Below are 26,105 nucleotides of genomic sequence, written 5' to 3'. Positions count from 1 at the left end.
GGTTTCGGATGATTTTTGACGATTTATAACAGAGTAAAACTTACTTATTTGTTGAAGAATCGTGGCGCATTGTTTCAGGAAATGAACCTGACTGTTTGCATATTATACAAATTGGAATTTCCATTTAATATATAACAAAGTGTTCGCTGCTGTGGTAATCGGTATGGTTTTTTTCTCTCCTCAAAGTTCAAGCAAATTTTCGACTTTGACGGATTGATTTAGCAAAAGACTATTTCACACGCAGATTCGTACACACGTACAATGATAAGCAATCAGAATCACGATCTCTTCTTGTTTTATGGCTTCCTCTAATCGTAACAGTTAAACATTTTCATGTCGTACAAAATGAGGCAGGCTACGCTTATATACATGATCTTTCTTCATGCATGGCGAGATAGCTGGACTGGTTCTCAGGCAGCCGACGACTAACAGCCTTAAGTTTCTGTATAGAAAGACTGGGTTCTCAATGGGGGTCCCATTCATTACGCATATCTCTCTTAGCAGTTGATTTGCCGTTGAGAGAGAGTTTGGTGATCAGCCAATCATTGACAGTCTTAGACGAAATAAAAAGGAGGCCACACTTGCGGATGATTTAACGAAGTATGAACGTGCATAAAGGAAACATTTTGAGTGCACCTTAGCGTTTCGCAACTGCAGGAAAATCCAAAACTCGATTTTTGGACGAAGATATATAACATGTCCCTTCTCACCAATTTGATTTAACTTCTCCTGGTCCGGATTTCGGAAAATAATCACAATATTACAATATGCAGAGTCAGGATAATGGGTTTGTTATTATGATGTAGAATGCTTGGTTTTGAGCAGCCTGTTTGGCCCCATTTCCAATTACTTCCAAATAATTTCTAGTGCCAAAACGTGGTTTTTTTTGCTGACATGACACTGTGTTTTTGTGTTAAATGTTCTTGGTCTTGCTTTTTCCCCTCAGTGAAACCTCCCAGCGGTAGTGAACTTGAAGGTAAATTTGTTACACATCTTGGTGTATACTCACTCAGCTATCAAAACACCAAGAAGTAAACACTACTGAATACCAAGCAAATGCATGTATCTTCTATTCCTTAAAACGAACGGGATGAATGTACATTCCCCAGCAAAACCTTTTATGAGCAAGTGGTGAGCTCCCTTTACACCTATTAGGCGCGGCGTGTCTGTGGGTAATGGCTGCAGGCCCAAGGCGATTTTTCCTTTCGTGCCTGTGCTATTTTCATCTGCACTCATAACATTTGTACGCCATCTTCCTTAATTTATCGACTCAGTGGCCCTGAACTTCACACATAATTGTGTTAGCCGGCTAATAGTATTTGGTACCTAATGTCTGGTATCTCAAACTTCCACTGAGTACCTTTATATTCAGTGAAAGAACTCAATACTGTAGTGAGTCTGGTGTGAGTACATTTTCTGCTCTAAATGCCAAATGTTTTTTAGGGGGGGATGCATAGGGCCTAATCCTGGAATGTTTCAAAATTTATTTTAGGTTTATTTCAAAATTTATTTTAGTTTTACTTTCCCCGTGTTGTTTGCAAATTTTAGTCTCAAAATGTTAATATTTGCACATGAAAAAAGACCATCTGTCCCGCAGAGTTTTAATCCAAACGTTTTAAATAACTGTACTTTCCATTTTATATTACAAGATGCGCGTAGAATGAAAACTTTGCAGATAGCTTTTGATGCAAGAACAACCTTTTGTTGTGAATTTAAACTCTTGATACTTACCGACAGGTTTCTAAAATTTTACCCACCACATGTATTGGTGAAATGAAATAATGTAACGACGATTTATTTCAATTGTTGCAGCTACCACAAGACCCCCAGCGCCAAGACCAAGAGGTATTTTAGATATTAATGATTTGGAAATGAACAGAAAGATGTTGCCTTTAAACACACCGAGGAGCTGAAGATATTAATGCTATACGTCGAGCATATGGATCGGCTTAATTACTCTGAATTTGTATTTGATGGAGGTTCAGTCATGACGTGCTCCCTATACTTTATGGATTTTTTCAGATCCTTGCTCTCCTACCAATCCCTGTCAGAACGAAGGAAAGTGTCGCAGAGACGGAGCTTCTAGTTACTCTTGCGAATGCAAGGACGGATACACTGGGACAAATTGCGAAACCGAAATACGTAATGATGAAGCTCTTAACTAAAATAAGGGGAATTCGGTGGACTTGTCAAACTGTTGTTCTTGTTGATATACCATCTTGGGACGGAAAACGAAGAAAACTAAAGTGCCAAAAAGTTTGATTTTTTATAGTTATTTCTTCTTTCGTTAAAGTTTTTGAAAGAATTCACTCCACAAAAGGCCTTTGTATTATGTGCATATTGACTAATAAGAAATAAAAAAAAAAACAAATGCCTTAATCGTGTCAAATATTGAGCTTCCATTTCCGACAATTCAAAATACATGACAATCAGTGTAAGCCTATCTACTCGTAGGCACAGGAAATGTAACGAAACTATTTTGTGGTAGTGTTTTAGTCAGAGATGATATAAAAGAGAGAACGAAAAGAACTTTATTTTAGATCAAAAGTGCATTTAAGGTCATGCGAAAAAAATTGTTGCTTGACCTCAGCCACCTTCCTGATTTTTTATTGCATTTTATAGTTTTCAAATTTTTGTCTCTATGGAAACTCCAGAAAATCTTTCTCGTGAAATTGAGAGGACTATTTTCCCATTGGTCATAATTTTGAACTCCCAGTAAAATAACGATGGAGGTAATGATCTTCCTTAACGTCGCTAGGTGGCTTTAGTTTCTCACGGGCTTTCTCTTTTTTCTACGGGTGCGTATTTAGTACCGTAAACACACTTACTGAGCCAAGTACGCATCTTTCTCTTTGACTGTGCCTAGAAACGTAACTCGTCAAAGTAGATTTGGCACATGCCTGCAAATGTGACGTAACTTGTCAAACTAGATTTGGCACATGCCTTCAAATGTGACGAGGCTTGTCAAACTACATTTAGCACATGCCTGCAAATGTGACGTAACTTGTCAAACTAAATATGGCACATGCCTGCAAATGTGACGTAACTTGTCAAACTAGATTAAGGACACATTTCTTCAAACTTTACCTCTGTGGCTCGTTCACGGTGAATGAACGTAATGCATGATCACGCATAATAAAAGTAGCTTTTGGAAAATCTCAGAGTGAGAAAAACGCATTTCATGCTTTGCCGCTTCCATAAATTAAAATAGTTCGTCACAATTGTACATGGAATCGTAACAACTGTTGTAGCCTACTGAATTAAATGGAAGTATTTTCGTCAGAGTGATTCGTTGTAAATCTTACAGAAATTCACTATACTGTCTAGAAACTGACCTTCATTTTTGGCAGATGTTAGAAATATTGTGCAAGATTTCATCCAAATTGAAAGTATTTTTTCAGTACAATTTTCCTTTCTATGTTTTAGCTGACCCCTGTTCCAGCGAACCTTGCCTGAATGGAGGAACGTGCGAGCGTGGACTTGGAGGCAGCTACAGGTGTGGTTGTCCTCCTGGCTATAGTGGATTCAACTGTGACATCGAACCAGGTACTTGTGATTTCTGTTTGTTATTGCCAAGCAACAAAACTTGTTGCCAGGATCATGAGCGTGGTTTAGCCAAATTGAGAACCTGAATTTAACATTTTGTGTCTAATTTTTGGAATTCCAGAGGATCCCTGTGAAAGTGACCCTTGCGGGAACAATGGAATGTGCGAAAGAAATGGGGAATTTAGCTACATGTGCACTTGCACCAATGGCTACAGTGGATTCAACTGCGAAATTGAACCAGGTAGGCCTAACTAATATTCTTGTCAGTCAGTCAGCGCACAGCTTGCTCACTAATGAGCCTGATTAGCAATTCTACTGGCACGAGAGCCCATGTGATTTTGCGAGTAAAAAGTAGATTTAATATCTTTTTCAAAGCGACAGGAAAGCCAACTTTTGTTTCATTGGCCAAACATGGCGTGGTGAGTAGCATTTGGACGACTCACACTTCCCATTAAGTCAAATGTTTGATGGTTTCGGATGATTTTTGACGATTTATAACAGAGTAAAACTTACTTATTTGTTGAAGAATCATGGTGCATTGTTTCAGGAAATGAACCTGACTGTTTGCATATTATACAAATTGGAATTTCCATTTAATATATAACAAAGTGTTCGCTGCTGTTGTAATCGGTATGGTTTTTTTCTCTCCTCAAAGTTCAAGCAAATTTTCGACTTTGACGGATTGATTTAGCAAAAGACTATTTCACACGCAGATTCGTACACACGTACAATGATAAGCAATCAGAATCACGATCTCTTCTTGTTTTATGGCTTCCTCTGATCGTAACAGTTAAACATTTTCATGTCGTACAAAATGAGGCAGGCTACGCTTATAGACATGATCTTTCTTCATGCATGGCAAGATAGCTGGAATGGTTCTCAGGCAGCCGACGACTAACTCCATTATTTTTCTGTATAAAGAGACTGGGTTCTCAATGGGGGTCCCATTCATTATGCATATCTCTTATGGCAGTTGATTTGCCGTTGAGAGTTTGGTGATCAGCCAATCATTGACAGTCTTAGACGAAATAAAAAGGAGGCCATACTTGCGGTTGATTTAAAGAAGTATGAACGTGTATTAACGAAACATTTTGAGTGCACCTTACCGTTTCGCAACGGTCTAAAATTCCAAAACTCGATTTTTGGACGAAGATATATAACATGTCCCTTCTCACCAATTTGATTTAACTTCTCCTGGTCCGGATTTCGGAAAATAATCACAATATTACAGTATGCAGAATCAGGATAATGGGTTTGTTATTATGATGTAGAAAGATTGGTTTTGAGCAGCCTGTTTGGCCCCATTTCCAATTACCTCCAAATAATTTCTAGTGCCAAAACGTGGTTTCTTTTTGCTGACATGGCACTGTGTTTTTGTGTTAAATGTTCTTGGTCTTGCTTTTTCCCCTCAGTGAAACCTCCCAGCGGTAGTGAACTTGAAGGTAAATTTGCTACACAAATTTGGTTGACTACTAACTCAGCTATCAAAACACCAAAAAGTAAACACTACTTAATAGCAAGCAAATGCATATATCTTCCCTTCATTAAAACTAACGGGATGAATTACATTCCCCAGCAAACCTTTTATGAGCAAGTGGTGAGATTCCTTTACACCTATTCGGCGCATGCTGCTTTCTGGGTAACGTACGCGTCTGTGGGAAGTGGCTGCAGGCCCAAGGCGATTTTTCCTTTCGTGTCTGTGCTATTTTCATTTGTACTCACAACATTTGGACGCCATCTTCCTGCATTTACCGTGTCAGTGGCTCTGACCTTCAGACATGTTGTGTATGGCGTGCAAAGTTAACATTGAATCCGCATATACAGATATGTCTATACTTAATAGAGATATCTCTATTAGGAAGAGAGATATTTCTATTCCCAATAGAAATACCTTTAGAACAGATAAAAACGTATATCAAACTTTTGACTGCAAAGGTGAGATCATTATTGCTTGTTACACATAACGGTTGACATAAAACGATGGATTGACCATTTTGCCTATTCACTTTGAATCGTTTGATTTCATTAAAACATGATCAGACACGGCTAGCCAAGACATCCTGCTGATACAAGGTTTTGTGTTCTTTTTGTAACTTAGCAAAACCCGACCATTTGGGTGAATGCCCTGTTTTCCCTAAGGATGTCGCAGGAATCTGCATTAGCAACTGTGCGGCGGATAATGACTGCAAAAAGACAGAAAAATGTTGTTCCAACAGTTGCGGGAAGGTTTGCCAAAAAGGTAGGTTGAATTAAGTGAAAAGTTATCTGAGAGCTAAATCTTTGGGTATTTTTCCGTTGTACGCTTGTGATTCTGTGCACTTTAGTTCAATAGTGAACAGTCTGTGAAAGTTGTGTTCGTGATGTGCTACTTCATTAGAATGAAAACTAGTGTCAATTTTAGGCTCTTCCTAACTTATTGGATATTTTCTTGACCTTTAGCATGTACACCGGTACGATGCAGGATGGATTGTCAACATGGTTTCAAGAGAAACGGCAACGGGTGTGAAATATGCGAATGCAAAGGTAATTTCCACCCACCTTTTCTCTTGGGGTCACGCTCTTAATATTTTGCTTTTCAAACCTGTTTTAAGTGGTCTTAAAAATCTGCGATCGGCTGTGTTCTTGGAAAGCTCCAGTGCAGGACATATTTATGCTTCGACACTAGGACATTTCTTTAAACCTGTTTTAGAAGGGTCGCACCGAACGAAATAGAATAAGAGCGATTGGGGTCGACCCAATTAAAGTTTGACAGACAGACGAACTTACACACATACATTTATGCTTTACAAACATGTTTTAACGAGTCGTCTTAAAACTGTCGATCTTCGATCATTCGCATGGTGACACGCCTGGTCACTCCTAAATTGTTTCAGACGTTGAACGTTACTTGATTCAAGATTTGCTTTCACTTTTAGTTCGGTGTTACTCCAATACACCTGTTTGAAACTGATGTTAGATCTTTGACCTCCCTAATTTTGCACTTCTCTGTCGTAGCTTGCTCCAGGCTGTAGGCCTACGTCGATATGAAAAATGTAAAAGAGCATTCATCACAGTTTGCTGTGCTAATGCGATTGTTACGGGAATTTTTTTGCAGCATCGACTGAAGAGATTCCACCGAAAGAAACCCCAGAAGACACAAAAGGTATTATACGAATTTCTGTTTGAAACAAATAAATTTGATTTTTAAGTTAGAGCTAATGTGCCTTGAACTCCAGTAGATGTTTTTGAAGGTGGCAAGACCTGGTAGACTGGTAATTGCTTTACCTTACCTAATCCGCACATTAACAGACAAATGATTAAGTTTTCTTTGTAAACCAATCACTCGGAGAGAAAAATAGCGGTGTTTAAAGACGGAATATATGTCAACTATGTAGTTAAGGGCGTATGAAGATGTTATTTGCATACATGTAACAGCAGTCACATTCAGAAAAAAAGTTAATAATCCGACTTGGATTCCCTCTAAAAGATGATTTCGTGAGATCGTGTTATTTTGGGCGAATTACATGTAAAAATATAATTACAGCATTAAGCAAAAAATTTGGATCGGCAGTCATTCTATAAAATAAAATTCTCTTTGCGTTATTCAACATCAGACGCATGAAAAAGTACCTTACCATTAGGTGCAGTGAAAAATCGATCCATGCTTTCATTTCTAGCCAATTGGATTCCTGTAATAGTCTACCTGATTGTCAGATAAATCAACTTCAACGGGTACAGAATGCCTGTGCTCGACAAGTTTACAAGTTGTGCAGGTTTATCATGTTTCAATATTGCTGTCTAAGCTGCATTGGCTTCCAGTGAAGTTTAGAATTAATTTTAAAATATTAGTGCTGACCTATAATTGCTTTCGTGGTTTGGTTCCAAGCTAAAATAGCCAACTTATCGTAAAAATTACCTCTTCTGGTTGCGTCCTTCGTAAAGATAATAAAGATGATACTCTGTTGGAATATCCCTCTCACGGCACTAAGGTGACACTTGGGGATAAGTCCTTTGCTATATTGCTGCTCCAAAACTTTGGAACGCCGTTCCCGTACACATTAGAAGTGCTGAGAGCTTTTACGGCATTATTGAAAACATATTTGTTTCAAGCAGGCCATCTATTACGTCCAACGGGTATCTGTGTGAAGGGGTCACAGGGTGCTGCAGGGTGCTAAGAGGGTGTCTACATTGTCTGCTTGTTGGAATTCTTTTGTTGGAGGATGTTGGTTGATTCTTTGATTTTGAGTCTTGTCGTCGAATGTTGTAACACCTTTATATCAATGTTAACTTTTACCTTTCGTTTTATTAATGGTTTAAATATAATTTAGTATTAATGTTTTTATGGAAAGTGCATATATGTATTATAGAATTTGCGCTATATAAGTCGATAAATTATCATTTATTATTATAATTCGACTTGAATTTACAATCGACTTTTTTAGTGCCAACTCAATGCTTTTTAGCTTACTTAAAATTGTTTTACAGTTTGTCCTGAGCCACAGTGTAGTCAGGAATGCCCAGGAGGATTCGAAAAGGACGCATATGGCTGTAAAATGTGTGACTGCATAGGTAAGACAGGCAAATGCCAACCGAGGATCAATTTAAAATAGTCCTCACATTTTGTTGTCAGGAAAAAGATTGAGGAGTAAAATCAAAAGAGCAAATCCTGCATTTTCCTTTCCCAATCGGTAGTCATTTTGAACTCATCTTTAAGATTGGGGTATCTCCAGGATTGATACATTGCTTTCCCTACATACATTCTTAGTTATTAATTAAAGAGAGCGGTACACGAAAAGCATCTCATCGTTATGCATACCATCGATTACTTTATTTAGAGATTACAGAGGGAGGTGAGGACGAGGAGGAAGAGGAGGAAGAGCCTGAAGGTCAGGTTCTTGAAACGACCGGAGGCAGCAAGGAAATCGTCATCAGTAACGAGGTAAACACCCAGCAGGAGCAACTATTCGTCATCGACCCTAACGACATGTTGAAGTTTACACTGTCATCAGGGGATGGAGACCTGACCATCGGTAAGAATGTTTGCCCTCTGGAATGTGTACAAATTCAATTTTTACTTGATGATTTTTATCGTTTTATCATTAATTGCTAAGTTTCGTCAAATCCAGTCTTCAACCGGCAATTTCCTTTACATCTTACATTTACATCTTAATTGTACCAATGATGATGAAGCATTTTAAGTCATTAAGCCAAGTGTCTGATAGTGTAGTCTAGTGAATTCTATGCACTCATTACGAATTTGAGCTCCTGTAAATCACATTTCCAGAGCTGCCAACCTGTCGTCCTCCTTCCTGAGGTCAAGTCTTACCACTTAATAGTTATTTAAATGAGCCCTCGGTTCATTTAAAATTCTAATCTATTATGTGGTGACGCCTGACCTCAGGCGTCACCATGATGAGAAGGAGTACGACACGTTGGCAGGTATGCTTTTTGCTTGACAGTACCACATGATTTTTGTCAATCGCCAAGGTCTAATTACAAGTGCAGCTGTTTCGCTCTTTCCGTGCAACCGATATTTGTTCTATCCACGTTTACCTTAGCTGTGCTGGGAACGGTGGTGGAACTTTTGGACTCTCACGACAACGTGATGAGAATCGTGAAACTGCCAACGTGGTGTCTGCATCACAAAGAAATCAATTTTGCCGTAAACTTCATCACCACTGGCTTTAAAGTACTGATAATAACATCATCTGGAGAAGAGAGATTGCTGACGAAGTACGAAAAGAGGAGCAAGAAGAAATTCACCTGCAAATCTCTGAGATTGACATCAAAGAAAAAGAAGAGGTGCAGGGTGAGATACAAGCACAAGAGGAGACGTCGAGGTAACATACTTCCTTCCTTTTGCATCACTTTCGCATCAAAGGTAAAAACTCACAAACTACGGTATTTAAATTCTGAATACGCAAACTTTAACCAAAGAATTTGACATAAATGACTCTATGTTTGATTTCATTTTTCCAGGTAGAAGAGGCAGAAAAGGTAGGGACTTTAGTTTTCTTCACAAAGCAATAGATCCTTGCACAGATTTGTCTCAAAAATCTGTTTCAAATATTAATATAATTAAGAAAATTAGAGTCTTTTAATGTGTAATTGATATGATTTTTTCCAGGAAAACTGCGAAAATTTCTGAAGAAAAAACTAAGGAAAAAACGGAAAGGTACTCTCATATGGTTTATTCTTAAAATAAAGATTTTTCATTGCTATATTATTTTCAGGGAAAAACCTGACAATTAACCAAATTTTTAAACCAACGACGTTTTCTAGGCCTCCAACGATTCAGTTATCCTACATTGTCGTCTATAGTGAATAAGACTTTATTTTATTTGTGATTGCATCACCAATCTGTTTTGTCTAACTCAGATGCAAGATTTTACCCCGACTTATAAAGGAATTTGTGTCATTGCCCTTGGCCAGCATATGTTATCAAAAAGAGGACTAGGCGGCCACCTTATCTCTCTCAAAGCAAGAAGTTGGCCTGATACGCACAACTCATTTGGCTTAAATCTTCAGACACGTTGCGCCTATACTCTTGTCCAAAAAGGCAGATATCCAACCGATTTTCAAGCTTTGGTAGTCTCTGTATATCTAGGGAAAACCTAACCGATGCCCAGTTTTCCAAAACCTGAATTAGCGTTCTTTCCAAAGGTTTGCAGGACTGCTTTGAATGCGGTAGGACTTCTTTGCAGAATCATCTGCGGAGATTTCACCGACAGAGAACGCAGAAGGCATACATGGTGTTTATCTGGCTGTTTGTTTTAAACAAAAGAATTTGAAATTATGAGTCATTACGCCTTGAATTGCTGTATAAAAATGCAATGGTGGCATAATAATGCTGTAGGCCTCATGTGTGTTTCAGTTAAACTAATTTTAAGACTCAAAGGCACATAATGAAATTTAACAAGCCAATCCCCAAGCCAGTAAAACAGCGTTGTTTCACGACGCAAACCACGCAAACCATGTTGTCCTGGTCATTTCCAGTGAGCAAGGAGGCAAAAGAGTACTTACTCACTGGGGGAGGGGGGAGCTGGGCCAATGAAAAATGAAAAGAAAATGCACGGCAAAAGAAAGACAGTTGTAAGTTGACATGAATTGACATGTTGATTTTTTTTTTATCAGTCTGCTATCGTCTGAATGTCGTGACCACTGGTATTCTAATACTTAACCTTGGAGAATTTCTAGCCCAGTCCGGGGATATGGTACTTGATTTTTGAATGTATAAAGAGAGTGACCACAAAGGTGTTAAATATTTTATCAGCCGTAACATTATAATTGAGACATTGAAATGAATCACTGCAGTCTGCCTTAAATTCATCAGCTTAAAAGAAATTGAAATACATGATATCAAATATTGTTGCCCAAATGTACTTGTTCTTGATCTGAATTTCGCTTGTTGGCACTTGAAATCGGAACTTGAAATCAGCATTTGAAATCGGCACTTGAAATCGGAGCGAAACGCCACCCGCAGTAAGTCCACAAACCGATAATGAAACCTAGGCTCCATTAAATGAAAACGGATTAGGTGAAGTTGAAGTTACCGTCATGAATGAAGAGAAAGTTATCTTCATAGACAAAAATAATCACATTGGTTTAGGTGAAAACAGGTGTGATTTATAACCCTCAGACTTAGTTTCCCTAAAAAGGGACGATGCCATTTCTGGTATATTGTTAAAAAAGACAAAACAATTTTACGGTATTACAGTATACAACGCGAACCGAACGGAAAATTAATTTATTCCGTAATGCAAGTTAAATCTTACCGTGACTGCATTGTTGTCGCCATCTCAATAAGATTCAGCTAACTAAAATTGTTTTACAGTTTGTCCTAAGGTACGGTGTAGTCAGGACTGCCCAGGAGGATTTGAATTGGACACGAATGGCTGTCAGATGTGTGATTGCGTAGGTAAGGTTTATGTCAACTAATGATTAATTTGATATCACCCTCATTCTGTGTCGCAGAGCATATAAACTACCGAGGAGCAAAAAAAAGGAGCAAATCCTGTAGTTTTTCTCATTTTGTACACATCTTCGATCCCTCAGTTGGTCGACTGCTTTCTCTACATGTGTTCTAATTCGTATTATCGAAGAGAGCATTGCACAAACCTCTCATTTGAAGCATGTCCTCGATGTATTTATTTAGAGATTACAGAGGGAGGTGAGGACGAGGAGGAAGAGGAGGAAGAGCCTGAAGGTCAGGTTCTTGAAACGACCGGAGGCAGCAAGGAAATCGTCATCAGCAACGAGGTAAACACCCAGCAGGAGCAACTATTCGTCATCGACCCTAACGACATGTTGAAGTTTACACTGTCATCAGGGGATGGAGACCTGACCATCGGTAAGAATGTTTGCCCTCTGGAATGTGTACAAATTCAATTGGTCAAAGAAAATTTTGATTTTTAATTTGATAATTTTTATCGTTTTTATTAGCAATTTCTAAGTACAAGCGGGCAGCAGTTTTACTGTTTCTGTAAAACCAATATTTGTTTTTCATTAATCTTAGCTGTGCTGAAAACTGCAGTGAACATTTTAGACTCGAAGGAAAAAGTGGTGAAAAGCGTGGAATTGCCAGCATGGTGTGTGCAGTACCAACAACTAAATTTTGCCATAAACTTCATCACCACTGGCTTCAAAGTACTGATAATAACATCATCTGGAGAAGAGAGATTACTGACGAAGTACGAAAAGAAGAGCAAGAAGAAATTCACCTGCAAATCTCTGAGATTGACATCAAAGAAAAAGAAGAGGTGCAGGGTGAGATACAGCCACAGAAGGAGACGTCGAGGTAGTTTTTCCTCTTTTTTCCGCAAACGTTTTGCAATGGAATGAATAATTTTTAATGAATACGTCAAAATTAAATATAGATTGCAAAATCCATTCTGTTTCATTTTTTCCAAGTAGAAGAGACAAAGTAGGTAATGACTTTGATTCTGAAAAGTGTTTCCAAGTTGTTGATGGTGGTATTCAAGTTTTTATTATAAAAAGTTTTACGATTTTATTTCAGGCTCATCCAGAAGGAAGAAGTTTAAGAAAAGTGAGCAGTATTTACATTTTTGTTTGGCATAAAATAACTCAAAGACTTATAAGAGTAATGTTTGTGTTTCTCTGATGTTTATTGTCTGATACTTTGACTAATTTTTTTGCTAAAAGGGTTTTTAAATGCAACCGAGTAGAGAATCGAAATATGAAGTTGGAAAAACAAACTCACCATTTTCTACCTTTAATTCAAAAATTGTTCTTGTGGTAGTAATCATTAGCACTTTTGTTTGGCTCCGATCCGAATCACAAAGCACGAATGTTGGCGTGAGCCAGCACCCACGCCAATAGATCGCTCGTCCGTTTGTGCCGACCCCACCCACTCAAGATGAGCAATTCCACCTCTCCTCCCTGGGCCATCCAAGTTGCCGAATAAAGTTTCGGATATTTTTGCCCTGCCTGACTTGTATTTTTTTAACACTGTATGCTCAGTGTATGCCCCCGAGGGCTTGTGAAAAAAACCACAAGCGTACTCGGGTGGGCCTCGAACCCACAACCTCCTGCTAGTGCAGACGTCTTAATTAAAACCACTCGACCACCGAGCTTGCCGGTGTCGGCTTGCTGGTTCGAATCAGATGTAGCAGCGGGTACCGCAAACAACTATTTCAAGGATGGATTTGCGCCGGGGAGAAGTAAATTAATATTTTTTGTTTTAGTTTTTCTTCACAAGCCTTCTGGGCATACACTGATCATACACTCATAAAAAAATACACGTCAGGCAGGGAAAAATCCAAAAATTTATTTTCCACCCATCCCTGAAATAGTTGCTGAATAAAGCAACCCTACAATTGCTCTCTATTCCCAACACCCCCTTGGCATCAATCCTAAGCCAAGCGCAAAGGTGGCCGCACCACCCGGGGAGGGAGAAGGGCCTCGACTGGCTCAAGCAAAGCTAGAACGAAACTGGACCAGTTTGCAATCATGCCAGATCGATCGCGCGCTCCACATCCCCAATTCCGGTAATGTAATGCATTGTATATACTTCCGAGCACGCGGGCGTCGCAGCTCCTCAGATCAGATTTTTACCTAAGTGACCGCGCTGTGATCTTTTACAAAGTTGCTTGCCCTTGAGGGTGCAAATTGACTGTCTGAAATGTCCAGTGTTAACCAAATTCTCATGATACAACACGTATTTGTTACTGCCTAAGTTTATTGTCGGTCGGAATTCCGTAATTTTGGGTTTCTGAAACTGCAATAGGCCCCACACCCAAACTTTCGCAAATAAAAACCTGGGTTTTTTGGTACCTTTAGTGGAAAAACATTTGTAAAAACTTCAAATTGAAGCAGTTGTCTCCTTTAAAACTGGTACCATCAGTGATGCAAGTTTAACAGTGATCTATATATTTATACCTTAGGAATTCTTTTGGTAATTTATCCCGAGCACTGTTTCGTTCCAACTGCGAAATGTTACTTCAAAAAGTGGAATAAAACTTTCGTATCATTTTCGGCTGCAAAACAGAGATCCATTTTATCAGAAAAAAAGGTATAGACTTGATTTTTTTCACTTTCTTAGTTTTCCCGCCCTTATTTTTATTTTGAGTTAACGATTAATATCAGTTTACTGGTGAAGCGGAATCACTGCTCTTATTCTATTCTTAAACATTTCTTTGACGGTTGGATTGCAAAGCGTTTTTCAAATATAAATCATTTCAAGATCGAGTCCTGTTTCTTTATTTTATAGAATCGTATGTGAAGAAGACGAAAGGGAGTAGTAAGTTTGAAAGTTTAATCAATTCTTGGATAAAATTTCAAAATTCCAATTTCTGTTGCTCAAGTAATTTTAAACGACAACTTTTAGTAAGCCCTTACCTATTTTCTTGGGAGTTTCATCATTTGCTGATTTTTCTCCACGCTAGCCATTTGCGGTGATTCTTTAACTTTGTCACCTTATTAACTGAAACAATTATTACCACAAAGGACCCATTAAGAACTTATACTGGCAACTGAAACGAAACATTTCCAGCAGCGACAAGAACTCGCTTTGTGGGATCATAGTTTGGCAAAGGGTGATTGCTTCAGCCAATACATAAGTTGCTAGGATATCAAATGAACGAAATTTTTACTGTGTTGCTAGTTGTATTTAAGGTTTGAATTTCAAGTGATTTGTAGTTGAGATAGTTGTTAGGATATCAAATGAACGAACTTTTTACTGCGTTGGTAGTTGTATTTAAGGTTTGAATTTCAAGTGATTTGCGGTTGAGATATGGATATCTTTTCATTTTTCTTTCAGGCTCCTCCAGAAAGAAGAAGTACAAGAAAAGTGAGTGATATTTGTCAATCGAACTGTTTTGGACATTCAATGCTACCCTCTGGATGTATGGCTCTCTCGATATTTTACCTGAGGGTGTAGTCCAAATGTATATAAAAGTGCTATGAATTTTTTTCTCTTTCGGAAAATTTCTGTTACATCTTAACTTCTGTATCCAGATCATTTTGAACTTATTAGTAGAAGCAATGTCTCTCGACAAGATGTTTTTATAATACTGTGGCGATTATTTGTGGTTGGAAATCTTCAATTCAGGGTTTCCGGCGATAGGCTATATAAGCACGCAAAGATTATGTGAATCAAAGAACCTAGGATGTTTTTTTTTTTAACTTTCAGTGAAAAGATATTTTTGTGGACACTTGAAATTGAATCAGTTTTAACTTTTAAAACTGTTACCATGGGAGATATGAGTTAAACAGTGATCTATATTTATACCTTAAATTTAAGAGACCTTCTGATAATTTATCTCGAGCACTTTTTCCTTCCAACTGCGAAATGTTACTTTAAAAACTGGAATAAAACTTTCCAATCGTTTTTGGCTGCAAAACAGAGATCAGATTTATTAGAAAAAAAATTGTATATACTTGATTTTTTTACTTTCTTACTTTTCTCACCTTTGTCTTAATTTTGAGTTAACGATTAACATCTGTTGACTAGTGAAGCGGAATCACTGCTCTTATTCTATTCTTAAACATTTCTTTGACGTTTCAACTTGCAAGACGTTTTTCAAATATGAAAGATTTCAAGACCGAGTCATTTTTTTTATATTTTATAGAGTCCTATGTGAAGAAGACGAAAGGCAGTAGTGAGTTTGACAGTTTAATCAATTCTGAAATAAAATGTTATAATTCCAATTTCTGTCACATAAGTAATTTTAAACGAGAACTTTAAGCACCTATTTTCTCCGGAGTTTCGTCATTTCCTGATTTATCTCCACGCTAGCCCTTTACGGTGGTTCTATAACTTTGTCACCTTAACTGAAACAATTATTCACCACAAAGCACCCGTCAAGAACTGATACTGGCAACTGAAATGAAACATTTTCAATTTCGACAAGGACTTGTTTTGTGGGATCATGACGGAGTTTGGGAAATGGTTGATTGCTTCAGTTGTTGTACGAAAAGCCATAACAAAAGTTGCTAGGATATCAAATGAACGAACTGTTTACTGTGTTTGGTAGTTGTATTTGAGATTTGTATTTCAAGTGAATTGTAGTTGAGATAGTTGTTAGGATATCAAATGAACGACCTTTTTACTGCGTTGGTAGTTGTATTTAAGATTTGAATTTCAAGTGATTTGTGGTTGAGATATGGATATTTTTTAATTTTTCTTTCAGGCTCCTCCAGAAAGAAGAAGTACAAGAAAAGTGAGTGATATTTGTGAATCGAACTGTTTTGGACATTCAATGGTACCCTCTAGATGTATGGCTATCTCGATGTTTATACCATTTTGCCCTGAGAGTTCCTCCAAATGTATATAAAATTGAAATGAATTGTTTTGTCTTTCGAAAAACCTTTTGTTCCATCTTAACCTCTGTATCCCCGTCCTTTTGGACTTAGTAGAGGCAATGTCTCTCGACAAGATGATTTTATAATACTTTGGCGTTTATTGCTGGTTGGAATTCTTCCATTCAAGATTTACTGCGATAGCTTAAGCACGCAAAAATTAGGTGAATAAAGAACCCAACTGTTTTAATACTTTCGGTGGAAAGATATGTTTGTGAACACTTCAGGTTGAATCAGTTTTCACCTTTGAACTGTTACTGTTTGTGATGCAAGTGATATATATTTATACCTTAAATTCAAGAATTCTTTTGATACTTATTCCGAGCACTTTTTTTATTCCAAATGCAAAATCTAACCATAGCAAATGAAAGAAAACTTTCATGTAATTTTGGCTGCACGACAGAGATCAGTTTTAAGGGGAAAGAAATATGGTATTGACATAATGTTTTTCTTTTTTTGATAATTTTTTCACATTTGTCTTGAATTTGAGTGAACAATTCAAATTTATTTACTAGTGAAGCAGAATCACTGCTCTTATTCTATTTTTAAAACATTTCTTTGACGTTTCGACTTGCAAGGCGTTTTTCAAATATGAATGATTTCAAGATCGAGTCAATTTCTTATATTTTATAGAATCCTATGTGAAGAAGACGAAAGGCAGTAGTGAGTTTGGCAGTTTAATCAATTTTTCAATAAAATTTTATAATTCCAATTTCTGTTGCTCAAGTAATTTTAAACTAGAACTTAAACACGTATTTCCTTCGGAGTTTCATCATTTGCTGATTTTTCTCCACGCTAGCCCTTTGCGGTGATTCTATAACTTTATTACCTTAACTGAAACAATTATTTACCTTAAAGGACCCGTTAAGAACTTACACTGGCAACTGAAATGAAACATTTTTAACTTCGACAAAGACTCATTTTGTGGGATCATAACAGAGTTTGGAAGATGGGTGATTGATTCAGTTGTTGTATGACAAGCCATAACAAAAGTTGCTAGGATGTCAAATGAACGAACTTTTTACTCTGTTTGGTAGTTGTATTTAAGTTTTGAATTTCAAGTGATTTGTAGTTGAGAGAGTTGTTAGGGTATCAAATGAACGACCTTTTTACTGCGTTGGTAGTTATATTTAAGATTTGAATTTCAAGTGATTTGTGGTTGAGATATGAATATTTTTAAATTTTTCTTTCAGGCTCCTCCAGAAAGAAGAAGTACAAGAAAAGTGAGTGATATTTATCAATCGAACTGTTTTGGACATTCAATGCTACCCTCTGGATGTATGGCTATCTCGATGTTTATACCATTTTGCCCTGAGAGTTCCTCCAAATGTATACAAAATTGAAATGAATTGTTTTGTCTTTCGAAAAACCTTTTGTTCCATCTTAACCTCTGTATTCCCATCCTTTTGGACTTAGTAGAGGCAATGTCTCTCAACAAGATGTTTCTTATAATACTTTGGCGTTTATTGTTGGTTGGAATTATTCAATCCAGGGTTTACTGCGATAGGCTACACACGCAAAAATTATGTGAATAAAGAACCCAACTTTTTTTAATACTTTCAGTGGAAAGATATTTTTGTTGGCACTTTCAATTGAATCATTTTTCACCTTTAAATTGTTACCAGCGGTGATGCCAGTTTAACAGTGATCTGTATTTATACATTAAACTTAAGATTTCTTCTGGTAATTTATCTCCAGCACTTTTTCCTTCCAAATGCAAAATGGTACTTTAATAATTGGAAATAATCTTTCCTATAATTTTCGGCTGCAAAACAGAGATCAGTTTTATTAGGAAAAAACATGGTATAGACTTGATTTTTTTCACTTTCTTAGTTTTCCCGCCCTTGTTTTGATTTTGAAATAACGATTAATATCTGTTTAGTAGTGAAGCGGAATCACTGCTCTTATTCTGTTCTTAAAACTTTTCTTTGACGGTTGGACTTGCAAAGCGTTTTTGAAATATAAATCTCTTTAAAATCGAGTTCCATTTCTTTTAATATTTTATAGAATCCTATGTGAAGAAGACGAAAGGCAGTAGTGAGTTTGATCAGTTTCATCAGTTCTTAAATAAAATGTTATAATTTCAATTTCTGTTGCTTAAGTAATTTTAAACGAGAATTTTATGCACCTATTTTCTTGGGAGTTTCATCTTTTGCTGATTTTTCTCCACGCTAGCCCTTTGCGGTGATTCTACAATTTTGTCACACTGCTTGAAACAATTATTCACCACAAAGGACCCATTAAGAACTGATACTGGCAACTTATATGAAATATTTCCAGCAGCGACAAAGACTCGTTTTGTTGGATCATAACGGAGTGTGGGAAATGGGTGACTGCTTCAGTTATTGTAGGACAAACCATTACATAAGTTGCTAGGATATCAAATTAACGATTTTTTTACTGTGTTGGTAGTTGTATTTAAGGTTTGAATTTCAAGTAATTTGTGGTTGAGATATGGATATCTTTTCATTTTTCTTTCAGGCTCCTCCAGAAAGAAGAAGTACAAGAAAAGTGAGTGATATTTGTCAATGGAACTGTTTTGGATATTCAATGGTACCCTCTAGATGTATGGCTATCTCAATATTTATACTATTTTTTCCTGAGGGTGCAGTTCAGATGTATATAAACGTGACAGGAATTTTTTTTCTCTTTCAGAAAACCTTCTGTTCCATATAACCTCTGTATCCCGATCATTTTGAACTTAGAAGTAGAAGCAATGTCTCTCAACAAGATGTTTCTTTATAATACTTTGGCGTTTATTGGTGGTTGGAATTCTTCAATTCAGGGTTTACTGCAAGAGGCTATACACGCAAAAACTATGTGAATAAAGATCCCTATTTTTTTTCCTGTCAGAGGAAAGACGTTTTGTGGACACTGGAAATTGAATCAGTTTTCAACTTTAAAGCTGGTACCATCGGTGATGCGATTTTAACATTGATCTATATTTATATCTTAACTTCGAGAATTCTTCCTTCTAAATGACTGCGGTTGTTGGTAATAAACTTTCAACTGACCAATCAAACTGTTCCTATAAATAAATATTCATATAATCAGGATTCTTAGCCAATCAGAGTTCTCCGTCCAGTTTTGGTAGCAGGCCCCATGATAGGCCTATGTTGTGCACAAAAGGGCTTGGAGATTGTTCAAGTCGGTAATTGGGCACCGCTGGATACCCACATGGGGGAGTTGCGTGGCCGTTCCCGCGTGTTATCAAACTGCACGCCGAACCGCACGCGTGTTTTTTTTTTATTTATACCGTAGCCTAAGGTTTTTGCTGTTGTGGTACTATTTCACACTTGAAAAGAGACTAGTGGTGAATACGTATACGAGCGCATGGGATTTAACGTGGGGGCGGAAACATGGCATAGGCCTATATTGCCGTTTTTAAGGATGTCAAGAGGGTTTCCGTCTCGTTCATGCAAAGCTTGAGCTGCCACTTTCACTACAGCTAACGCAATGCAAAACGTGAACAAAATAAACCAACCTCACGGGACTGAATAATGCGTGAAGTTTTCATTGAGTATTTTCTGCGCCGTTCCCTTCTTCCATGAAGGCAGTGGCGCATCAAGGATTCGAATTTTTGATATTATCCCTTGCTGTACTACACAGTGCACAGCTAGCAGTTATTTTTGATATTGGGAGTCTTTTACCATAGGTATAATAAGCATTATTGACGCACTTAGCTTAGCCATAACCTGTTTGTATAATCGACTTTGCAGTAATACGTGTAAGTTGAACAAGCCCAGAGGAAATCCAGGCTACTCAAAGACCAACATTAAGATATTTCATGTAACAAATTTTGAAATTTGATTTTGTTTTAGTGGAAAAGAAGAAACTGAAAGAAGAGAGACAAAAGGGGTGGAAATCTCAATTTGCTTGAAAACAACCCTCATTAATGACCACTTAAATGCGTACATCTCGAGGAAAGTGAACTACATCCGGCCAATTACTGACTGGGTTTCAAATCTAAGTATTGGCACGATGTTTGTCATTGTGTTAATTTCTTACCCTTGTCTTTACTTTAAGATAAAGATTCAAATTTATTTACTAGTGAAGCGGAATCACTGCTCGTTCCCTACAATATGAAACGTTTCTATGACGTTTGGACTTGCAAAGCGTGTTTCCAATATAAATCATAATGATATTGAGTCCATTTCTTTTAATATTTTATGGAATCCTATGTGAAGAAGGCGAGAGGCAGTAGTGAGTTTGACAGTTTCATTAATTCCAATTTCCGTTACGTAGGGAGTTTCAAAAGAGAGTTGCGAGTACTCATTTTCCTGTGAGTTACATCTTTTCAATGAAATATTTGTGATAGTCATGCCACACTGCAGTCTACTGCAGTAATTATATATCTTAGTTTGTCACTTTGAAGCAATGGTTTTCAACTATACTTGAATACCATGACTTAAGAACTGCAGTTTTGCAAACTGAAGTGAGAAATCTTATAGAACGAAACTGTACCACAGGGTGAAATGCGACCGAGCTGATTGAAATTGATAAGATTTGTACATCAGCAAATACCGATATTGCTTTGCGGCAGTCCGTTATACGTGGTGTTAGGATAATCCTGGAGTTGTGCAGATGTGCCGTTTGGCTATTACTGTCTTTGTAGCGGTAATACGGTTTCTCGTTCAGATACTTTTTTAAGGACGATCTGGACTTTCTTATTATTTTATTTTCTGGCTCCTCTAAAGGGAGGAAGTTCAAGAAAAATGAGTCGTATTTGTGCTTTGACTAAAAATGTTTCGGACATGACTGACTTCTTCTTTTAAGTTTAGTTTCTAGGTTAATGCTTCTCTTCATATTAAATTTGTTACAAGGTTATTATAACTTGTTCACTCTGAATAATTACCAAGACGCATCTGTTAACTTAAGAACTAATAAGGGCAGCTATAGTGGAGCCTTTTAGATTACGACAAAGAATCGGAGTTTGGCTTCGCGATAAAAACTAACAAGATATTATACATTGGTGATTGCTCAAACTTTTGTACGACAAGCCATTTGTACTCATCACAGCCGGCTGTGATGAGTACAAATGCATGAACTTTTATTGTATAGGTAGTTTCAGTACTTCAGTTATATTTTCAATAATTTGTGAGAGAGATCTGGACATTTTTGTCTCATTTTCAGGCTCCCCCAGAAGAAAGAAGTACAAGAAAAGTGAGTCCGTTTGTATATTTTAAGTAAAAATTTCTATTGATATGAAATCCAACTGTAAACAGCATCCTTCTTTAATTTACTCTGTTGGTGGATGGATGTCGTTATTTTAACCCTGTATTCCCTAGGTTGTAATGAAAGTTTGTTAAATAACTCAGAAATTCCTTTTCTTTTATGTCTAACAGTCTTGTGTCTTGTGTCGACCTCCCCCTTCCAATCAGCGTGAACTTCCTACAACTAACTCTTCTTCTGTTTTTCCTCTGCTATCTACTAAGAACTCTGATCTTTTACGACAAGTAATTGCAAAATGTACCAAACAAAAGTGGAATTAAAAATTGAACTTCACGTTCGTTGCTTGAAGTCGATCATTGCAGCATACATGTGAAAAGGAGAGTAAAAAGATTCTATTGTTGCTTACTTCATGTTGTCCAAACCTGCCTCAATTTCGTCATGGTATTGTGCTGCTTTATTCAAGGTTTTCAGTCTTTTTTTAAAATTTGTCTCGTAATTGCTATTTTCAGCTGGCCAGAAGTACCGCAAGAAACGTAAGTTCAAGATTCTTCTTACCGTTAACATATTTGTGACATTTTATTTTCTACGAAATGAAGGGAAAATATCCCTGCATAAGAGCATCCAACCCCTGCAGTAGAAAATAGACAACACTTGTATATCGTTATTATACGCTAAACTGAGAGACTTTTCTATGTTTGCAGGTAAGCGAAGCCGAAAGCCTGGCAGTGGTAGCGGTAAGTAGCATTGTTCATTCACTAAACATACATTTTGCCTGTCTTATCAACTCTCATACAAGTGTCATTTGCTCAAGTCACTTGGTCAAATCAAGTCAAACTTTAGTAACAAGTCAATATTTTGCTAGTCAAAGTCAAGTCACCAGTGGCGTAACTAGGGTGCTACAGCTGAGGGAGGGCACCTTGGGGTGCACATTTTCTTTTCAGGGGGCACTGAAAATAATTGAACTAGATGCCTGTCTGAACGCCCACCTACGTAAATGGGCGTAAATGTCCATTTCAAAATTTCCAGGGGGGGGACCCGGGGGGCACGGGCCTCCGTTGGGGGGGGCACGTGCCCCCGTCCGCCCCCCTGTAGTTACGCCACTGCAAGTCACAGGTCAAAATTTGGTAGTTACAAGTCAAGTCACGAGTCACAAAAAAATGGTGAGCGGAGTCCAAGTCAAGTGAATCGAGTCTACAACTCTGCCATCTTCCCTCGTTACGCTTTGCCACTAATTTTATATAATGTGCAGTTCTTTCAAGAACCCTCTTTTTATGATGGTTCTGTGTCTACACAGAAGGAAAGCATATCAATATAGTACCGATAAGGTGGTGGCAGCTCCCCCTGTTCATCCAAAAGCCCAATTTGTCAGAGGGAGAGGAAGTTTCCCTTGCCTCCTTACCCCCTTTGGCCATGGCACTGGTGCGTAGGGGATACAACTCACTGTCAATAGACCAAGAAATGACGGCAAGCTTTTATGTGTGCTTTCCTACGGTAGTGAGGTTGGATACACAAACATCGAATCCCCATAGGAAAGCGCACATTTGAACATAGCATGACGTCATTATTTCCTCAGGTCTGTTTGTCAACAGCTGATGACTTTGTACAATCATGTATTTTCAATTTTTATTGCTCTCACCAGATTAAACGGGGAGAGTCGAAAGAGAACGGATTCGAATCGGCACCAGGGTGAGTGTACTAACGCAGAAAAAGAGGCGTATTAAATTGACCCAGTCGCTATCTCAAATTCTTTCACTCAATGTTCATAATCAAGCAACAGGGCAGAGCACCTCTAGGGAAAACGTGTTTTTTCTGATTTTTATCTGTTCAAATTATCTGCACAAGGGTTTATCCATCAACACAGGGTAAGGGTTCTCCTCGATTTTTCTGTTTTCTCCTCAATGACGCAATCTGCATTCAAAATTTGCATCTCAAAAAAGCCCTTTTTCGTTTGTTATAATTGAGCTTTGAAGAAAAATGACACTGCGTTCGATTTGGATGCTTCCATATTTATTTGAACAGATAAAATCAGAGAAAACATGTTTTCCAAAGAGGTGCTTTTTAATAACAGCGAGTTGTTCCTCAACGAAGAGTTCAATTAACTTATATAAACAGAACTATAGTTTCGCTTCTGGCATAGAACGCAGGAGTGAAAATTCCATTGATTTGTGAGCGATTCCCGCTTAGAAGCTCTAGTATTTAGTGTCTTAGGTAAAGCCCTGTTAAAAAGGGAGAGAAATAACAAGATTAGTTGAGAGTTTCAACATATTCATCCTAAAGGATTTGTCGTAATTTTGAAATGTAATGTGACGTATCATGGTGGTGCAGCCCCGTGTGCTTTTGGTCGATAAATTCAGTAAAAACATAATGAATAACTCACCGGTCAAATGTCGGGAATTTGTTCAGGAAAATCAAAGTGAAAATGTTTCTGGATTTATGTTTTGTACTGCATTTTGTTCCTCTTTAGATTCTGTGAACTTTGCAGGATCCTTGGAGGACACACGACATTGAATGCGTTTTGATGGTTGCATTTAGATCTATTAATTTTTCGCGAAATTTATGGAAAAATTTCTTTCTATCGGTATTGGTTTTAAACTGTCGGTTGATTTCTCTGCATAATAATGTTGCCATTTGAAATATGGGTGTGATATTTCTGCAGTAAATTTATTTCAGTTAAATTTCATTTTTTTTTTGCTATTCTCAATTTGAAGTAATGTACATGTAAGATGTACTGGCCTATGTTGCCTTTAGTTAAATGAAAATAGAATCAACGGTTGAATTTGAACACGTTTCACAGATCACATATTCTTAGCATTTCGGTAACATAAAATATTATGTTTATGGCGGTCACTTTATTGCATTGTATGTAGAACCTATCCAAACAAAATATGCGTTTCCATTACATTCAAAATTAACGTTTATGTATTCCATATGGTAATTTTTTCGATTGATTGTCATATCCCGGTGTAAATTTTGTGTGGACTGTGTTCTTCTTTTTTAGATACCCAAATGGTATGCTTCAGTATGAAGGCAGTCCAAGCCGGTATAGCGATGTTTTATTTGCTTCATCATAGAAAACAGTCCAAGAATTCCCTTTACTGACTTCAGCTTAGCTGGACAAGAGGGCCAGTAATATCCAAGCGACATTTTGTGGTGTCTTGCTTGTAATTAATTACAACGTATCGCTGTGACCGGGAAACAGAGAAAGGAATTTTAAAAAATTAGGCCGACCTTTGCCATCGCGAATAAGCTTTGCTACACTGTTGCACTATCCACGAAATATTTGTAATTTTAATATTTGTCCCTCCAAAGCATCAGTTTTCGAAGACTTGGTACGAATTTGGCTAAGACTGGCCAACAACATGGTGACCACCCCTGGAAAACTAAGTTCATATCGGACAAAATGCGCTTCATCACCGTGATCATGAGATCTCTTAAATTCAAATTCTGTATAAAGGACGCAATAAAAATGAATCAAATAAAACAAACTGATCTTAAAAACAACTTGACAATTTGTTCCCAAAATAACTCCACATGAAAGCGTTCGAGAAGGGCAATAACTGCAAATGAACATTTAGGGCACATGGCCTGACGCAAGCAATTGCGTAAGTGTTAAATTTGATGTTGTGAGATCGCTCCAAGCGCCAACCAAAACATGAATATTCAGTTTCCTATATCTCAGTACACAAAGTTTTAAGGGTAGTGATTACCAGCGAAAAATTGCAGCAGCGATCTGAGGGCATGCCAGAAAGCGGTCATTGGCCAGATGTTATGGCCCGGGCAGTTCAAACTCCTTCTGAGTCTTTCCTCCATGTGTGAACCTTGTTTGCTCCCAAGGTAAATCTTCGAACACATACACTTGCAGTAACGAAAAGCGATACGCGGTAATGGCGCGCGATAAATTGCGTTTTTACACGGCAGCGGAAACCCGTCCAGTTTTATGTTAACGATAGTCCACAGCACTATTGAAGTAGCACCCAGACCATGACGTCATGTCCAGCTAGAAGGCTGATTGATATAAGCGAGATATCTTTGGGAAAATTGCTCTTCTTGCAGCGATTTATCGAGCGACTGTGCAGTTCGTCCGTTCTGAATTTGAACAACCTGAAGAAAATGTTGTGGTTTTGACCGCGCCGAATTCCGTTACAGCGAACATATGTAAATAGGTCTTATATGTGCTATTTCAGACACTAGTAATTCCCGTAGTCTGGGCAGTTCGTGGAGTGACGAAGGAATGCAAGTGGCCGGCTACCGCGCCGAAGCCCTCTTTAGAGGGGAGGTTTGCCTGGGGGACGCCTAGCTCTGCTAGACGTGGCCAAGAAATGATATTTCCCCTTTTTGTTCACAAAGCAGCTGTTGCACACTGCAAATACTGAGAAATGAGCAGTTTAGTAATAAAGATGAAATACAGTCCACACAGTATTCAGACCATTTGATATCGATCAAGTGTTATTTTTGGTGAAGGGATTAAGTTTTTTTTTTTTAGATATTATTAGTTCGTCACAATTTTCTGGTATTGGATTTGAGCAGAATAAAGTACGCAAGCAATGATTCGTTTGTGTGTCTTGTGTGTAAAAACTAAGTAATCAATG

The 26,105-nt window shown here is 37.7% G+C and overlaps 1 protein-coding gene across 49 annotated transcripts in view; it reads left to right on the top strand.

The window, feature by feature from the left end:
* Positions 1-25,369, top strand: part of LOC110991088 (uncharacterized) — a 46,944-nt gene extending 21,575 nt beyond the window's left edge. For 4 of the 49 annotated variants that reach the window (XM_087134305.1, XM_087134304.1, XM_087134313.1 and 1 more), the window contains 27 exons: positions 947-976; positions 1,813-1,845; positions 2,023-2,142; positions 3,427-3,546; positions 3,668-3,787; positions 4,959-4,988; positions 5,645-5,785; positions 5,986-6,069; positions 6,641-6,688; positions 8,011-8,094; positions 8,361-8,555; positions 9,084-9,365; positions 9,505-9,522; positions 9,653-9,700; positions 11,360-11,443; positions 11,681-11,875; positions 12,041-12,322; positions 12,542-12,571; positions 14,255-14,284; positions 14,804-14,833; positions 15,615-15,644; positions 16,176-16,205; positions 16,978-17,007; positions 17,538-17,567; positions 18,352-18,381; positions 18,826-18,855; positions 20,518-20,663. In XM_087134305.1, coding sequence (XP_086990431.1) covers positions 947-976; positions 1,813-1,845; positions 2,023-2,142; positions 3,427-3,546; positions 3,668-3,787; positions 4,959-4,988; positions 5,645-5,785; positions 5,986-6,069; positions 6,641-6,688; positions 8,011-8,094; positions 8,361-8,555; positions 9,084-9,365; positions 9,505-9,522; positions 9,653-9,700; positions 11,360-11,443; positions 11,681-11,875; positions 12,041-12,322; positions 12,542-12,571; positions 14,255-14,284; positions 14,804-14,833; positions 15,615-15,644; positions 16,176-16,205; positions 16,978-17,007; positions 17,538-17,567; positions 18,352-18,381; positions 18,826-18,855; positions 20,518-20,630 — 2,297 coding nt within the window. In that variant the 3' untranslated portion in view covers positions 20,631-20,663. Of the gene's footprint in view, positions 1-946; positions 977-1,812; positions 1,846-2,022; positions 2,143-3,426; positions 3,547-3,667; positions 3,788-4,958; positions 4,989-5,644; positions 5,786-5,985; positions 6,070-6,640; positions 6,689-8,010; positions 8,095-8,360; positions 8,556-9,083; positions 9,366-9,504; positions 9,523-9,652; positions 9,701-11,359; positions 11,444-11,680; positions 11,876-12,040; positions 12,323-12,541; positions 12,572-14,254; positions 14,285-14,803; positions 14,834-15,614; positions 15,645-16,175; positions 16,206-16,977; positions 17,008-17,537; positions 17,568-18,351; positions 18,382-18,825; positions 18,856-20,517; positions 20,676-21,477; positions 21,508-22,025; positions 22,050-22,217; positions 22,251-23,155; positions 23,203-23,980 lie in introns of those variants that run through there. The other 45 variants (XM_087134307.1, XM_087134314.1, XM_087134326.1 and 42 more) reach the window with 45 other exon arrangements.
* Positions 25,370-26,105: the final 736 nt, after the last annotated feature.

The sequence above is a fragment of the Acanthaster planci genome, linkage group LG03 (genome assembly GCF_054643075.1).
Source record: "Acanthaster planci isolate LZ-2023a linkage group LG03, COTS_SCS, whole genome shotgun sequence".
Taxonomy (NCBI): domain Eukaryota; kingdom Metazoa; phylum Echinodermata; class Asteroidea; order Valvatida; family Acanthasteridae; genus Acanthaster; species Acanthaster planci.
Note: the sequence above shows the minus strand (reverse complement) of the source record. Positions and strands in the feature narration are given on the sequence as shown.